This window comes from Pan troglodytes, chromosome 11 (genome assembly GCF_028858775.2).
Source record: "Pan troglodytes isolate AG18354 chromosome 11, NHGRI_mPanTro3-v2.0_pri, whole genome shotgun sequence".
NCBI classification, from domain to species: Eukaryota; Metazoa; Chordata; class Mammalia; order Primates; family Hominidae; genus Pan; species Pan troglodytes.
In genome coordinates, this window is record NC_072409.2 from 78,076,424 (window position 1) to 78,094,623 (window position 18,200).

Genomic DNA, 18,200 nt, shown 5'->3' on the forward strand with positions numbered 1-18,200 from the left:
TGAGCTTCAAAGGAAAAAGTTTAAAAGTGATCCATACGTCCCAAAGCACGCACAAAGCGTTCTTCTGTAAACTGCGGCATGGGTCGCTGATAAAAGGTCCCTCTGAAGGTTTGAAGATACTCAACAAGGCTCCACAGAGGGTACTTTGGAGTTTTCCGCGAAGGCGCTCGCCCCGCAGAACCGACAAGGCCCCTAAAACCGACAATGCCCAGACGCCCGCTGCAGGCAGCACGCTAGAGAACGCGTTGGCTGTTTCTGGCACGCTGAGGCCACCGTACGGCATCAAGGGTGAAGCATGGTGGCTAGCGGAGCCCGCATCCTGACAGGTGTGCTGGCGTGGCCCTCTACCTGCCCCGCCGCGGCGGCCTGCGGCCAGGAGAAGTAGGCTGGCGACATCTGGCGGGCCGCGGACCGAGGGAGGGGAGGCGGGGCGGGGCGGTGTCTCCCTCACGTGACCCCAACAGCGCCCAGCGCGTGGCGCTGCGCCCCAACCTCGGGGTCGGTCACAGTCTGCGCCTGCGCGGCCCCGGCTCGCTAGCCGTCCTGCGGGACGCCGGCGGTGATGGGTGAGTGTGGGACGAGCGTGGGGAAGCACCGGGCTTTCTTCGCATGAGGTTGGAGGGAGGGGAAACGCGCTGAAGGGCCCGCTGGGGCAGGCTGCCGCCCTGGGGGCCCATCCCTGTCTTCTGCGCGCTCCGGCTGCCCTGGCCCGGCCCCTGCGGGCCCCACCCAGGCGGCGCGGGCGGAATCAGTTCTGAGCCTCCTCGGCTCCCGGCTCCCCCGCCTGCCGCGGGTGTTTGTCCGGCTGCTGGGCGACCTTTCCCGCGAAGGCGCTGTCCCTTCATTCGGGCGCGCCCTGGGCTGGGGAGGCACCTCCCTGGTGTACAGGAACCGCAGGGGCGGGGAGGAGCCGGGAGCTGCCTGCGCCCGGGGGACAGCGGGGATGGCACCGCGCAAGGGCCTCTGCGTCCCGGGAGACTGGGATTTCGGCCTCACCTCGGGACCCCTGACTGTGAAGTGTCAGAGACGGAAGAGGACTTAGTGATCTTGTCCAACCCCCTCCCCGCCTTTCACAGGTTGGGGAAATGGACGCCTGGAGAACGGTGAGTTCAGCTACATAGCCTGGCAGTGCTTGTTCTGCGACAGCATATTGCATCGCGTTGTAGGAAGCTCACTTGTACAAGGATTTTCGGGGACGATGGTGTTGGTGGTGTTAGTCTCCATCCGTTATCTGGTGTTCAGTTTAGCTAGATGGAGTATGTCAGCACCTCAACTTTCTGCAAAACCTTTGTTTTGCACCTCACAGCTCTACCTAGCTGATCTGAATTCCCACCTTCTGTTTCTCTCTACTTGTAATCTCTGAAACAGAAGCCCTTGAAATGTATAGTGACCTTGCCATTTTGAGCCGCCTCTGCCCGTGCTTTGAAAGGATTCCATAGGATCAAAAGGTGCTAGGACTCTTGAGGTCCCATAGTGGTTTAGAGCACAGGTTTCCGCTTTGGAACTGGAATCACCCTTAGCGCATCTCAGGGGAAAACAAGCTAGGAGTTGACTCATCTGATCTCTCGTTTGGTAAATGAAAGCAAACTCAGATCAGTGGATTTTAAAATCAGATATTGCTTTGTCTTTATATTGGCAAGCTAGTGTCGTAACTAGGACTAGACCCAGGCTGATCTTGTTCTGAATGCTGACTCAGACCTGCTGACTAGTGGAAATTCACATCCTTTGAGAATTGGAGTTACCCTCTCCCCAGTTTTTGCAGAGACCTTTGTGCTAGGATCATATCTGTATCATGCTGATCCATGTAGGCTGTAAATTATAATAAGGTTTTAGACTTTACACTGTTTTCTTAGTCACAGAAGCTTGACACTTGTAGTTGCTTGAAAATCAAGTTCATTAACTGCTCCCTTATGATGAGATAGTTTTACGTAGCAAACAAGCGTAAAGTTATGGTAAATAAATTTTGCAATGAATTGCAAAGAATTATCCACATTAATGAATAAAAATATAAAGATCAGTTTAGCAAAGAAATTTAACCATGTTCACAGTATAGGTAAACATGCAAAAGTCTAAACTGTACTACCAAATAATGCTGTGCACATTATCCTTCTATTGCTAAATTAAGAACATGTTCACACCATCCTGGTGTGCAGGATTAAACTAGAGAAAAAGCTTTAAATCTGTAAAGTCCAGGAGGGTTTCATAACATTTTTTCCCCCATCTAGGCCTATTTTTTAAATCTGAGAATCTCAATGTACAGTAATGTTCTTAAAATAGTTTGATATGGTGGTCAATAAATGGTTAACTTCTGTTAGCTGTAGTTTTCTACTTGTTTAATAACAGTCCCCATTCTCACACAGAGTCATAAATAAACTAACCTTTATTTGCAAAATTTCAGAAAGTAATACAAGTAACATTCCAGTAAAAGTGAACATGGACAAAATTTTTATTGTTGTTCAAGTACGCAAATAACTTGGCTTGTACTGTCAAGGAGCATATGTAAACAGCTTGTAGGTGGTGACTTTAGAATTTAAAATATTTTGTGTGCTCAATATGTAAAAATAAAATGGTTTTGACATTCATAAATTGTCACTATCATGTAATCATGTACATTAATCTAAATATTCTTGTTGATTTAACATTGTTTAATTCTGAAACTGAAGAAGTGCAAAGCATTACATAGGTATCAAGCATTTCTAGACTAAGTTTTAGGACTTCAAATATTGATTAATCTTAGCTTGTAAGTGTACTAATAAGAGTTTTTAACTCATACCTATCAGCTGAATCATTAAAAAGTAAGGATGTAGTAGAACTAATAATTATCAAACTCAATACCCTAACAGACTTCAGTGTCTAGAACATATCTTGAAGTTAATCATATTAAGCCCCAAAACTCTGTACATTAAGAAAGGGAGAGGAGAGAGGGAACAGATGATATTCTGGAACCTTTTTTTTCCCTTTAATCTTATTTTTACTGTGAATAACAACACTAGACTCACTGAAGATTTTGGGACACTTACTAGCAAGCATAGTTAAGACAAAATGCCAACTCTCTTAAATAGTAGTAAGAGTTTTGCTCAAAGAAAAGTACACAGCCTTAAACAGTCAAGTTATGAAATAAAGGATAAAAATAGTTGTCTCACTTAAGAATTACAAGAAAATAAGCCAGGCACAGTGGCTCACACCTGTAATCCCAGCACTTTGGGAGGCCAAGGCAGGCTGGATCACTTGAGCTCAGGAGTTTGAGACCAGCCTGGCTAACATAGTGAAACCCCGTCTCCACTAAAAATACAGAAATTAGCCGGGTATTGTGGCATGCCTGTAATCCCAGCTACTTGGGAGGCTGAGGCAGGAGAATCGCTTGAACCCAGGAGGTGGAGGTTGCGGTGAGCCAAGATTGTGCCACTGCACTCCAGCCTGGGCAACAGAGTGAGACTCTGTCTCAAAAAAAAAATTTTTTTTTTAAACTAGGTGAGCACAGTGGCTGATGCCTGTAGTCCCCTTTGGGAGGCCAAGGCTGGCAGATGATGTGAGCCCAAGGAGTTTGAGACCAGCCTGGGCAACGTAGAGAAACCCTGTCTCTACAAAACATACAAAAATTAGCTGGGCTTGGTGGTGCGGGCCTGTGGTCCCAGGTACTCAGATGGCTGAGGTGGAAGGATTGCTTGAGCCCAGGAGGTCAAGGCTGCAGTAAGTGCAGTGAACTGTGAGGTAGCCACTGCACTTCAGCCCAGGCGACAGAGCAAAACTCTGTCTCAAAAAAACAAAACAAAACTGAGAAATAGTAAAATTGGTAATTCAGAAGCTGCTGCTTTGCTAGGAGTGGTAAAGTTATAAATTAGATAAACTGATAACCCTGCTCAAGAAAAAAGGGAACATAAGTACACAGGTTAGAAATAATTTTTTAAAACAGCAAGTGTTGGATGGGTGCAGTGGCTTGTAAATCCCAGCACTTTGGGAGGCCAAGGCAGGAGTTCAAGACCAGCCTGGGCAACATAGCAAGGCCCCCTCTCTGCTAAAAAAATGTTTTTTAAAAGTTAGCCAAGCATGGTGGCATGCACCTGTGGTCCTAGCTACTCAGGAGACTGAGGCCCCAGGGGTCCAGGCTGCAGTGAGCCATGATCGTACCACCGTACTCCAGTCTGGGTGACAGAACAAGACCCTGTCATTTTTTTTTTTTTTTTTCTGGATGGAGTCTTGCTGTGATCTTGGTTTACTGCAACCTCTGCCTCCCGGGTTCAAGCAATTCTCCTGCCTCAGCCTCCCAGGTAGCTGGGACTACAGGTGCGTGCCACGATGCCTGGCTAAATTTTGGATTTTTCGTAGAGATGGGGTTTCACCGTGTTAGCCAGGATGGTCTCGATTTCCTGACCTCATTCATGATTCGCCTGCCTCAGCCTCCCAAAGTGATGGGATTACAGGCATGAGCCACCACACCTGGCCAAGATCCTGTCTTTAAAAATAAAAATAGGCTGGGAGCAGTGGCTCATGCCTGTCATCCCAACACTTTGGGAGGCCAGGGTGGGAGGAACACTTGAGCCCAGGAGTTTGAGACCACCGTGGACAACATAGCGAGACCCTGTCTCTACAAAAAAAAAAAAAAAAAAAAAGGCTATATAAATTAAACCAGAATTTTTTTTTTTTTTTAAGGAAATCCAGTTATCAAAATTGATTCAAGAAGAGAGAACCTAACAGAACAATAACAATGGAAGAAATTGGGAACATTATCACAAAGCTATCATCCTGCCAAACTCCAGGCTCAGATGTCACAGGTGAATGCAATTAAACTTCAAGGAACACATCATTTTGATAAGATTTAAATTGTTCTACAGTATGATGGGGGTGGGGGGGGGGCGGGGAATCACATATTCTTTTTACAAAGCCAGTGGAACATTGACACTGGCACTTGATGTGAAGATAGTATTAAAACTGAAAACTTATCTGAGTGCCAAGGCTTATGCCCATAATCCCAACACTTTGGGAGGCTGAGGCAGGAGGATTGCTTGAACCAAGGAGCTTCAGACCAGCCTGGGCAACACAGAGTGACCCTGTCTCTACAAAAAAGTGAAAAATTAGCCAGGCATGGTGGCGCACGTGTGTGGTCCCAGCTGGGAGAATTGCTTGAGTCTAGGAGCTTGAGGCTGCAGTGAGCCATGATTGTACCACTGCACTCCAGCCTGGGTGACAGAGTGAGACCCTGTCTTGTAAAAGAAGAAAAAAAAATGACAACATGATCTGTTATGAACAGTAATATGAAATTTTAAAATATTAGTAAATGGAAGTTAGCAGTATGATGAAAGAATATTTCACCACGGCCAAGTAGCATTTATCCACATATTGCAAGAGTGAGTAATCACCAAGAAATATGCTAACATAATACACCAAATGAATAAGTCAGAAAAGACAGAAAAGAATAATAAAATAGCTTGCCCTTGTTGAGTTCCTACTGTACACTAGACCGCTGTCCTGGGCACTTTACATGTTGTTAGCTCAGTTAATTGAGCTAGTCTATGAGGTAGTTAATAGCCATGTTTTATAAAGAGAATAAGCTATGGAGTGACTTGTCAGAGGTCACACAGTACATGTGTGGTGGAGCTAGGATTTAAGTAGGTAATTAGTAGGTTCCAGAGGCTGTACTCTTAAATATTACACTGGCTGTCTCCAGTGTTTGTATGATCATCTCAGGAGCTTTCTAAAAGCATTTGACCAAAGTTTAAGATAGACTCTTGAGTTATTGGTGGTGGGAAGGTGTGGAGGTGATTGAACTTCAGTACAACAATAATAAATGTATATTTCCTTCCCATGTTTGAAAATTCTCTCAGTTTGACTTATCAGTTGACTAGAAAAATGAAATTCATTTTTATTTTATTTATTTATTTATTTTTGAGACAGAGTCTTGCTGTGTCGCCCAGGCTGGAGTGCAGTGGTACAATCTTGGCTCACTGCAACCTTGCCTCCTGGATTCCGGCAATTCTCCTGCCTCAGCCTCCCAAGTAGCTGAGATTACAGGTGCGTGCCACCATGCCCGGCTAATTTTTTTTTTTTTTTTGAGATGGAGTTTCACTCTTGTTGCCCAGGCTGGAGTGCAATGGCATAATCTCAACTCACTGCAACCTCCGCCTCCCAGGTTCAAGCAATTCTCCTGCCTCAGCCTCCCGAATAGCTAGGATTACAGGCATGCGCCACCACGCCTGGCTAATTTTGTATTTTTAGTAGAGACAGGATTTCTCCATGTTGGTCAGGCTGGTCTTGAACTCCTGACCTCAGGTGATCCACCCGTCTCAGCCTCCCAAAGTGCTGGGATTACAGGCGTGAGCCACCGCACCCGGCCACCCCCGGCTAATTTTTGTATTTTTAGTACAGATAGGGTTTCGCCATGTTGGCCAGGTTGGTCTTGAACTTCTGACCTCAAGTGATCTGCCTGCTTCGGCCTCCCAGAGTGCTGGGATTACAGGTGTAAACTACTGCTCCTGGCCTGGAATCCATTCTTAATGGGAAGCACAATTTCATAGTTAATAGTTGGGGGCAGGAGCTTAAATTATAATTGCAGCTCTACTAATTCTTAGAATGAATATAGATTGAAGTCTTGGGGTTTTTGGCATGATTTGTGAGATGAAATTATGTGATAGCAAAAGGAAGGCCTCCTTCACTTCATGTTTACAGTAGAGTCCTACAGATGGGCAGGGGTAGATGATAAACAGGGAGGAGGGATACTTGAGTGGAATAAATCTTATATGACTCAGCTGATCAGTGAACGTTTTTGTGTCTTGATGATTTGTTTCCCTGTGTAAACTTGAAAACTGCTAGGACCTGGATTATGAACACTCAGATGACAAAAACTTCCTGTTTAAAACCAAAAGCCAACTTAATGATAATCCCTAGGAGAGTTCCCACAGGTGTCAAGAAAAATATAACAACTATAATTATATATATATGTAATTATATATAGGGATTATAATTATAATTTATTATAATCCCTTATTATAATTTAATTTTGTTCAGGAAGTATTTATCAGTTCAATAAGAAGAAAGAATTACACATATTATAAAAGAGAAGGCAAAATTTTTTGCAAGTGATCTTTTACATGGTGGAAACTAAAACGTTCACCAAAAAACCGAGACATAGTAAGAATTCAGTAAGTTAGCTGGTTCTAACCTTAATACCCAAGAATTGTTAGTTGTTTTCTTATGCAAACGAAAACTAGTTAGAAAACTGATGGAAGTAAATAGCCTATGAATAATAATAATCAGGCAGGGCAAAGTGGCTCATGTCTGTAATCTCAGCACTTTGGGAGGCTGAGGCAGGAGGATCACTTGAGCCCAGAAGTTGAAGACCAGCCTGGGCAACATAGTGAAACCCCATCTCAAAAAGAAAAAAAATTAAAAAATTTAAAATATAATAGTAACCAAAAAGGTAAAATACATAGATGTAAGAAATAATATCTATGTGAAGAAAATTTTAATGCTTTAAGGTTTGCAAAAAGTTATAATAGGAAGATACCAAGTTCTTGTAAAGTTAAGATTCAATTTTGAAAAGATGATCAGTATTTAAAATTAAGATAGACTTGTCATGTCCTGTCTGTCATTCCCTCTGGACAGCTAGTTAATGACCTCCTGCTGTACGGGGCCTTGATACCTTCTATGATTGCACTTATCTCCCTATAGTCTAATTAATTTGCACGTCTTATCTCCCCTGACATAGGTACCGGACATACATATGCTCTTTAATTTTCACTCTTTCCATCTAAATACCACTAAAAATTCAAAGTTAATACTGTTCTGAACCTTAAATATTTATTTATTGAGGCAGAGCTTTGCACTTGTCACCCAGGCTGGAGTGCAGTGGTGCAATCTCGGCTCACTGCAACCTCCGCCTCCTGGGTTCAAGTGATTCTCCTGCCTCAGCCTTCAGAGTAGGTGGGACAACAGGTGCACACCACCACGCCTGGCTAATTTTTGTATTTTTAGTGGAGATGGAGTTTCGCCATGTTGGCCAGACTGGTCTCAAACTCCTGACTTCAAGTGATCCACCCACCTCGGCCTCCCAAAGTACTGGGATTACCGGCGTGAGCCACTGTGCCCGGCCACCCAGCCTATTTTAAATATATATGCCTCATTCTGTGGATACATCTTCCACCATAAAACACCAACAGGATTTTGGGGAAGAGTACACTGAAGTTTACCTGAGAAAAGTGAGAGGGCCAGAAAAACTGTAATAATTATCTTTGGAGGGGGAAGCCCTACTAGATGATGAACTATATTTTGTTGCTGCAATAGGTTAAAACAGGTTAGTACTAGAGAAGAAATACCAGGCTCTTTGTGGAAAAGAATGGAGTGCAGAAATAAACGCAAACGCCCGTGGGTATTTAGATTATGCTGCAACTGATGGAAACAAAGTTCAGTCATCAGTGATGTTGGCAGTCTGTTATCTTTGCCTCACTTCTTAAACTGATATTCCAGAGATATTACAGTATATGTGATAATTCACCATAAAAATTATGGAAGGGCCTGTAATCCGAGCACTTTGGGAAGCCAAGGCAGGCAGGTCACTTGAGGCCAGGAGTTTGAGACCAGCCTGGCCAATGTGGCAAAACCTTGTCTTTACTAAAAATATAAAAATTAGCAGGGCATGGCAGCACACACCTATCATCCCAGCTACTTGGGAGGCTGAGGCAGGAGAATCACTTGAACCAGGAAGGCAGAGGTTGCAGTGAGCCGAGATCATGCCTCTGTGCTCTATCCTAGATGATAGAGTGAGACTCTCTCAAAAAAAAAAAAAAAGTTGTGGAAGGAAGCCTGGATTACTTGTTAATAATTTTGGAGTAATGAAGACCTTCTTAGGAGAACATGAAATCTAGAAGTTGAGATATATTTAATATTCAAATTAAGAACTTCAGTGTATAAAAATGATATAGACATGGAAAAATTATTTGCCACAATTTGACTAAAATAGATTCATTTGCTTCATATCCAAAAGATACTTTACAGATCAGTAAGACAACCAAAGTGCCAGCAGAAAAATGGGCAACATATATGAAAATGTATAGTAAAGAAGTGGTGAATAGAAATGAAAGATGGGGAATCATATTCAAAAATTTTAAATGGCAGTCAAGGTGGCTCACTCCTTACAATCCCAGCACTTTGGGAAGCTGAGGCATTAGGATCGCTTGAGGCTAGGGGTTGGAGACCAGCCTGGCTAACATAACAAGACCCCTTCTCTACAAAAAAAAAAAAAAAAGCCGAATGTGATGGTGGATACCTGTAGTTCCAGCTACTCAGGAGGCTGAGGCAGGAGGGTCATTTGAACCTAGGAGTTCGAGGTTACAGTAAACCATGACTGTGCCACTGCATCGTAGCCTGGGCAACAGAATGAGACCTTGTCTCAAAAAAAAAAAGTTTTTAATGGCAAAACAATTCACATGGTGTAGGTACAAGGTTGCCCATTGCTGCATTGTTTAAAGGTGAAATAGAAAAAAACAATACCCAAAGGAATAGTTCTACTATAAGGACACATGCACAGCCATGTTCACTGCAGCACTATTCACAGTAGCAAAGACATGGAATCAACCTAAATGCCCATCAGTAGTACACGGGATAAAGAAGACGTGGTACACATACACCATGGAATACTATGCAGGCATAAAAAGAGCAAGATTGTGCCCTTTGCTGGAACATGGATGGAGCTGGAAGCCATTATTCTTAGCATACTAACTCAGGAACAGAAAACCAAATACCACATGTTCTCACTTACAATTGGAAGCTAAATGATGTGAACTCATGGACACATAGAGGGGAACAACACACACTGGGGCCTATAGGAGAGTGGAGGGTGGGAGGAGGGAGAGGATCAGGAAAAATAACTAATGGGTACTAGGCTTAATACCTGGGTGGCGAAATAATCTGTACAACAAACCCCATGGCACAAGTTTACATAACAAACCTGCACACGTACCTCAGAACTTAAAATTTTTTTTAAAAGGCCAGGCCAGTGGCTCATGCCTGTAATCCCTGCACTTTGGGAGGCCAAGGCGGACAGATCACTTGAGCCCAGGAGTTCAAGACCAGCCTGGCCAACAAGTTGATACCCCGTCTCTACAAAAATAGAAAAATTAGCCAGGCATGGTGGCGGGCACCTCTAATCCCAGCTACTCGGGAGGTTGAAGCAGGAGAATCAGTTGAACCCAGGAGGTGGAGGTTGCAGTGAGCCGAGATCGCACCACTGCATTCCAGCCTGGGCAACAAAGCAAGACTCTGCCTCAAAAAAAAAAAAAAAAGTTAAAAAAAAAGGTGAGTGGGGGCAGGTTTAATTAGACCTTTCCTCTAGACACTCTCTGGAAGGTCTTGGAATTAAAAATGTATATCTTTTGTATACCCACTCACACACTTGGCAAGCTGAATTGTCCACAGAGTTTTCCAAACCTTAATAATACAAAACCATAAAAAAAAACAGCAACCATAAATAGGAGGTAGAATAAATTGTATACAGTGCAGTCATTTCATAGAGTACTGTGCAACCATTCTGAACGCTGAGGTATCTCTGTGCTAATATTAGATTCCAAAATGCATTGTTACATACCTCACTTTTTAAACTTAGTAGTGTGTGTGTGTGTGTTTCTTTTTAAAATGACGAGTAGGTTGAAGAGGGCAGGGAATAGGGGTGGGTGAGCGTGAACAGAGTCAGGCTGATTGCTGCAGGGTCCCTTGCATTAGTTCAGGTGAGAAGTGACCCGAGTAGGCCAGTGAGCCTGGAGGAGAGGCTCTCTGTGTGTTTAATTGGTTTCCAGCTTTTTTTCTCTATTCATGTAGGTTATACACGTTTCTTCTGTGAATTTTTATTTAAATGATTTTTTGTTGTTACTGGATCTACAAACAGCCCAACTCCAAGGAATCTGGCATCTCTCAGTGGAGCATACAGGTGACTTCATAATCTAACCTCATTAGTAACTGCCAAAATCGGAAGTAATTTCTCTCTGTTTAAAAGGCAGTGAAACAAATTTTCAGAGCAGGTTTCTTCAACTGAACAAAATATTTTGGACCTTAGAGGTGGTATGGCTCTCCTGATCAGGGAGGGACAGTGAAAGGTTTGAGCTCTGACACTGCCCAGCTCTCTGGATACAACCAAGTGACTTTCTTTGAGTGGGGAGAAGTTTCCTGACTCCTTGTATTACCTTCCTTAGGGTAGACTTTGGGCCTGCAGTGACTTAGTCCTAACTTGCTCTTAGGTAAGAAGAGTTCATCTTTTCTAATAGGAACATGACAGCAAAGCAGCTCAAACTCCAAAGAGGCGTTAGGCCATAGATTGTACAGATGTCTACATTTTCTTAATCATAGTCTATATTCTTAGAAAAGGATATACAGATCTTAGTGTAACATACTTAAGTAAAATAGTTTCTTTCATTTGCTTCACAAGAGAAAGCAAAAAAATTTGGCTGGGCACAGTGGCTTACACCTGTAATCCCAGCACCTTGAGAGGCTGAGGCAGTTGGATCACTTCAGCCCAGAAGCTCAAGACCAGCCTGGGCAACATGGTGAAACCTCATGTCTACAAAAAAATACAAAAATTGGGCCAGGCGCTGTGGCCCACACCTGTAATCCTAGCACTTTGGGAGGCCAAGGCGGGCGGATCACCTGAGGTCAGGAGTTCAAGACCAGCCTGACCAACACAGCAAAAATCTGTCTTTACTAAAAATAGAAAAACTAGCTGGGCATGGTGGTGCGCACTTGTAATCCCAGCTACTTGGGAGGCTGAGGCAGTAAAATCGCTTGAACCCAGGAGGCAGAGGTTGCAGTGAGCTGAGATCGTGCTACTACACTGCAGCCTGGGCAACAGAGTGAGACTCCATCTAAAAGAAAAAAAAAAAAAATTAACCAGGTGTGGTGGCATGTGCCTGTAGTCCCAGGTACTCAGAGGGCTGAGGTGGGAGAATTGCTTGACCCCAGGAGGTTGAGGCTGCAGGTGAGCCAAGATTGCACTACTGCATTCCAGCCTGGGCAACAGTGAGACACTGTCTCAAAAAAAAAGAAAAAGAAAAAAATATATATATATAATGTAGTATTATATATATTGTATATATATAATGTAGTATTATATATATTGTATATATATAATGTAGTATTATATATATTGTATATATATAATGTAGTATTATATATATTGTATATATATAATGTAGTATTATATATATTGTGTATATATAATGTAGTATTATATATATTGTGTATATATAATGTAGTATTATATATATTGTATATATATAATGTAGTATTGTTCAGAGGGTCTTGGGATTTTCCTGAGGGTCCTAACCGGCTTCTCTGTCCTCATCAGCTACCCATCCTTCTCTACCTACGTTGTGCCCCTGCAGGGCATACACAAGTAACCTCCAAGAACGCGATGCCGCTGCTCCTTTAGCCCAACACCTGTGCCTTAGCCTCTGCTGCTCCATTGGCTAAAATGTGCTTCACCCTTATGTGCATAGTGACAGTTATTCAGCTTTCAGAGCCGAGCCCACGGGTCATGTCCTGCCTGTCATTCTCTCCAGACAGCTGATTAATGACCTCCTGCTGTATGGGGCCTTGATACCTTCCATGATTTCATTTATCTCCCTGTTGTCTAATTATTTGCCTGTCTTATCTCCCCTGACATAGGTACCTGACATACGTATGCTATTTAATTTTTACTTTGCGTCTAAATACCATTAAAAATTCAAAATTAATCCTACACTGAACCTTAAACACTTCTTTATTTTTAATAACTTTATGTCTCATCCTGTGGATACATCTTCACTTACACATTGTGTCTTTTACTATTGAGCATTTGTATTCATTATTTGCTGTTAAAAGCCTGGCTGTGACTATCTTATGGCTGAATCTTTGTTTGTTTTTTTTTTTTTTTAAAGTAGTTGTGTGTGTATATATATATATAATTTTTTTTTTTTTTTTTTTTTATTGATCATCCTTGGGTGTTTCTCGCAGAGGGGGATTTGGCAGGGTCATAGGACAATAGTGGAGGGAAGGTCAGCAGACAAACAAGTGAACAAAGGTCTCTGGTTTTCCTAGGCAGAGGACCCTGGGGCCTTCCGCAGTGTTTGTGTCCCTGGGAACTTGCGATTAGAGAGTGGTGATGACTCTTAACGAGCATGCTGCCTTCAAGCATCTGTTTAACAAAGCACATCTTGCACCGCCCTTAATCCATTTAACCCTGAGTGGACACAGCACATGTTTCAGAGAGCACGGGGTTGGGGGTAAGGTCATAGATCAACAGCATCCCAAGGCAGAAGAATTTTTCTTAGTACAGAACAAAATGGAGTCTCCTATGTCTACTTCTTTCTACACAGACACAGCAACAATCTGATTTCTCTATCTTTTCCCCACATTTTGCCCTTTTCTATTCGACAAAACCGCCATCGTCATCATGGCCCGTTCTCAATGAGCTGTTGGGTACACCTCCCAGACGGGGTGGCGGCCGGGCAGAGGGGCTCCTCACTTCCCAGAAGGGGTGGCCGGGCAGAGGCGCCTCCCACCTCCCGGACAGGGCGGCTGGCCGGGTGGGGGCTGCCCCCCACCTCCCTCCTGGACGGGGCGGCTGGCCGGGCGATGGTTGAATCTTTGTGTACATGTTGTGTGAATTATTTTCTTAATCTGTAGTCTTAGAAGGAAAATTATGGTTGTGTGTGTGTTCCATATTCATTACACATCGGTGGCTCTGGCAGATATACGCCCCTTAGGAACTAATGCTATCTGATTCTTTCTGTGCCTCAGCTCTACGCTTTCTACTTTGAGAATGATCATGGTTCTCTTTAACATCTTTTGTCCTGAGTGTTGAGCAGTTCACCACAGCATGTGTGTAGTATGAGGAGGGAAAAAAAACATAAGGAACTTGGCAATTTTTTGTTCCAAGTGAAAGACCTAGACGGTTTTTTGTTGTTTTTATTATTTCCCATTGAAACTCTTAAATATGGTTTGGATTGTTTCCACCTCTTGGCTGTTGTGAATAGTACTTCTGTGAACGTGGGTGTACAAGGTCTTTGAGACTGCGCTTTCAATTGTTTTGGTTATATCCCCAGAAGTAGGATTGTTGGATCGTATGTTCTTTTTTTTTTTTCAAAGCAGGGTATTACTCTGTCACCCAGGCTGGAACGCAGTGACATGAACACAGCTCACTGCAGCCTGAACTTCCTGGGCTCAAGAGGTCCTTCTCCCTCCACCTTCCCAGTAGCTGGTGTACGCCATCATGCCCAACAAATTTATTTTGATTTTTGTAGAGGCAGAGTCTCACTATGTTGCCCAGGCTGGGCACAAATTTGTGGCCTCATGCAATCCTCCCACCTTGGTCTTCCAAAGTGCTGGGATGACAAGTGTGAGCCACTGCGCCTGACTACTATTTTTAATTTTTAAATTATTGTTATTATTTTTAGAAACAAGAGTCTCGCTCTGTTGCCCAGGCTGGAGTGCAGTGGTGCAATCATGGCTCACTGCAGCCTTGACCTCCCTGGCTCAATTGATCCTCCCACCTCAGCATCCCACATAGCTGGGGCTACAGGCATGTGCTACCATGCCCAGATAATTTTTAACTTTTTCATAGGCATAGGATCTCTCTATGTTGCCCACACTGGTCTCAAACTCGTGATTCAAGCAATCCTCCTGCCCCAGCCTCCCAAAGTGCTGGGATTACAGGCATAAGCCACCATGCCTGGCCAGTATCTTACTGTTAAGGAATTAAAATCCAATTAAAAAATATTTAGCCTCATATACACACACACATACACATATGTGTGTATATATTTATATATATTTATAATATATAGAAGTTTCTATATATTTCTATTATATCTAAGATATAATATACAGTTATCATGTTATCCCCCAAATAAAGGTGATTTCCAAGACCAGAACTGGAAGGTGGGAATTGTTCTGTATGACCCAGCTATTTGGATCTGGATTTTTTCAGGGAGAAGGAATCAGATTTAGATGACTGGCAAGGAAAGATCATGCATTTTACAGAAGGAGGTGTATTATAGGGGTGGAACTTTGGCTTAGTTCCAATCATTTTCAGCAGTATCTAGTATAGCCACCTCTTATCCCAGGGCAGCCTCACAAAGTCATTGCCATCTGTGTTATGGTAGCAGGGATATGAGCCCTGGAATCACTCAGACTTCATTTCAGAATGCTGACCCCACCAGTTACTAGCTGTGCCCTGAACAGAACAAAAGGGAATACTGGTTTTATTCATTTGTAAAACTGGAAAAATAATTGTGGAGTTGTTTTGAGAATTCATACATGAAAATAGAGTGCATGGTACATACCTGCAGGCCTTCCTTGCCCCCATAGTCCCACACCTCCACCTTCCAAGGTGCATGTTCAGTGTCCCTTACCTGTGTTCCCACAATGGTTGGTTGTCATAGAAGCTGTCACATTGGTGTAATTGTTCACCTTGGCACATTCTATTAGTTTGTGAATTCCTTATCTTTGAATCTCTAGCAACTTAGCAGAGGACCTAGTTCATAGTAGGTACCAAAGAAGTATAAATATGAATAGAATGAATGCATGTCTTGCTATTTTATTTCTCATGGGAGGAATGTGGGCCTATTTCAGCAGGACAATAGATAGATACCGTGTATAGTGTAGTCAGTAATTACGAACTAGTCTAGTGGCTCTGAAAGTTTTTGGTGTTAGGACTCCTTTACAGTCTTAAAAATGATTGTGGGCCCCAAACACCCTTTGTTTATGTGGACTGATATTCAGGGTCTTTAGGAATTTAAAATTAAAATATGAATTTTAAGGTAATGATAAACACATTACATGTTAACACATTTTCATGAAAAATAACATTCATGCCTCCCATTTTTTTCTAATGATTTTACAGTCATTAGAAAATATTTTACAGTTTTCTAAGCCTTTTGCATGTCTGACTTAAGATGGAGTTTCCTGTTTGCTGCATTCAGTCTGTTGTGATAAGTCATTTTGATTAAAGTATATGCAAAAAATCAAGCCTCACATAGATATGTAGTTTGAAAAAGGAAAATCTCCTGGACTCCCAAAAGGATCTCAGGGACTTCCAGGGGTCTTCTGAAAATGCTTTAAGAATCACTGATCTAGTCTGAAAAGGAAAATGTGGTGTCCAGATATTAGAGGATGGATTAGGGAGAAAGCCCATGTGTTTAGCTCTCTATAAAACGGGTTTACCCGTTGTCATTTATTATTTGTAGGTTAAAAAAAGTCCTTCATGAAAAAGAAAGATCTTAAGCAACATGATGGATTCAGAAGCTCATGAAAAGAGGCCACCAATACTAACATCTTCAAAACAAGATATATCACCTCATATTACAAATGTTGGTGAGATGAAGCATTACTTGTGTGGCTGCTGTGCAGCCTTCAACAATGTCGCAATCACATTTCCCATTCAGAAGGTCCTCTTTCGACAACAGCTGTATGGCATCAAAACCCGGGATGCAATACTTCAGTTGAGAAGGGATGGATTTCGAAATTTGTATCGTGGAATCCTTCCCCCATTGATGCAGAAGACAACTACGCTTGCACTTATGTTTGGTCTGTATGAGGATTTATCCTGCCTTCTCCACAAGCATGTCAGTGCTCCAGAGTTTGCAACCAGTGGCGTGGCGGCAGTGCTTGCAGGGACAACAGAAGCAATTTTCACTCCACTGGAAAGAGTTCAGACATTGCTTCAAGACCACAAGCATCATGACAAATTTACCAACACTTACCAGGCTTTCAAGGCACTGAAATGTCATGGAATTGGAGAGTATTATCGAGGCTTGGTGCCCATTCTTTTCCGGAATGGACTCAGCAATGTCTTGTTTTTCGGCCTTCGAGGTCCCATTAAGGAGCATCTGCCTACCGCAACGACTCACAGTGCTCATCTGGTCAATGATTTTATCTGTGGAGGTCTATTGGGTGCCATGTTGGGATTCTTGTTTTTTCCAATTAATGTTGTAAAAACTCGCATACAGTCTCAGATTGGTGGGGAATTTCAGTCTTTCCCCAAGGTTTTCCAAAAAATCTGGCTGGAACGGGACAGAAAACTGATAAATCTTTTCAGAGGTGCCCATCTGAATTACCATCGGTCCCTCATCTCTTGGGGCATAATCAATGCAACTTATGAGTTCTTGTTAAAGGTTATATGAAAAAACCATCAGTTAAGTGCCATTTATCAACTGAATAGACCTTCTAAGAAGAATGCAGTTTGGCCTCTTTTTTTTTTTTTTTTTTTTTAAAGGAAATCCCAATCTTATTATGGAAAGCCATCAACTGGGTGTGGGGAGTAGGTCAGAGGGTTAGTGAAAGTCCAGGGGATTTCTCCTCCAAGTCCTACCACACAAAGGAAAATCTCAAGCCTCTATTCACCCCTTCTCAATCCCCACAAAATAGGGGGTTGTTCAATATTGTCTTCAATGATAAAAACTTTGTGGTTAAAAGTTTCTCCTTAGGACTAGTGACAAAGTTAGGCTTATACTTTTTATTTTTTTTGAGACAGAGTCTTGCTCTGTTGCCCAGGCTGGAGTGCAGTGGCACGATCTTGGCTCACTGCAACCTCCGCCTCCAGGGTTCAAGCAATTCTCCTGCCTTAGCCTCCTAAGTAGCTGGGATTACAGGCGCCCGCCACCATGCCCAGCTAATTGTTTTGTATTTTTAGTAGAGACGGGGTTTCACCATGTTGGTCAGGCTGGTCTCCAACCCCTGACCTCGTGATCCACCCGCCTCGGCCTCCCAAAGTGCTGGGATTATAGGCGTGAGCCACTGTGCCCGGCCACGCCCAGCTAATTTTTTTTTTTTTTTTGTATTTTTAGTAGAGATGGGGTTTCATCGTGTTAGCCAGGATGGTCTCGATCTCCTGACCTCGTGATCCACCCGCCTCGGCCTCCCAAAGTGCTGGGATTACAGGTGTGAGCCACTGCGCCCAGCCAGGCTTATACTTTTAATGAAGACCATAAACCAAGCCAGAAGGGCTTAAGGAAGCAAGAGTCCTTGGGGGAAAATTCTTAGCGTTCTGTACCCCAGCATCTTACCTTAGGGTTAAATCTAGGTCTAACCAGGCTGTGCAGGTTGACTAAGAAGGAATAATGAAATGACAGAGTTTCATGGAGAAACCATGGAGATGTCTGAATAGCTGATAAGCAGTTAACACACTGACCCAAGCTTGGAGGGAAACCATTTCCCCCTCCATCCTGTGAGATCTCTTTCTT

The 18,200-nt window shown here is 43.0% G+C and overlaps 1 protein-coding gene across 4 annotated transcripts; it reads left to right on the forward strand.

The window, feature by feature from the left end:
• Positions 1 to 278: 278 nt before the first annotated feature.
• SLC25A51 (solute carrier family 25 member 51) lies at positions 279 to 17,194 on the forward strand. Of its 4 annotated transcripts, none has more exons than XM_063788553.1 (3): positions 279 to 1,103; positions 4,651 to 4,772; positions 16,206 to 17,194. In XM_063788553.1, the coding sequence occupies exon 3, from the start codon at positions 16,248 to 16,250 to the stop codon at positions 17,139 to 17,141; it is 894 nt and encodes a 297-aa protein (XP_063644623.1). In that variant the 5' UTR covers positions 279 to 1,103; positions 4,651 to 4,772; positions 16,206 to 16,247; the 3' UTR covers positions 17,142 to 17,194. The 4 variants fall into 4 exon arrangements, with proteins under 4 accessions (XP_063644623.1, XP_063644622.1, XP_063644624.1 ...); XM_063788552.1 differs by having other exon boundaries at positions 282 to 566; XM_063788554.1 differs by lacking the exon at positions 4,651 to 4,772 and having other exon boundaries at positions 1,027 to 1,103.
• Positions 17,195 to 18,200: the final 1,006 nt, after the last annotated feature.

Coding starts and splice junctions, on each gene's coding strand:
- SLC25A51 (XM_063788553.1), top strand. CDS start 16,248: ATGATGGATTCAGAAGCTCATGAAAAGAGGCCACCAATACTAACATCT.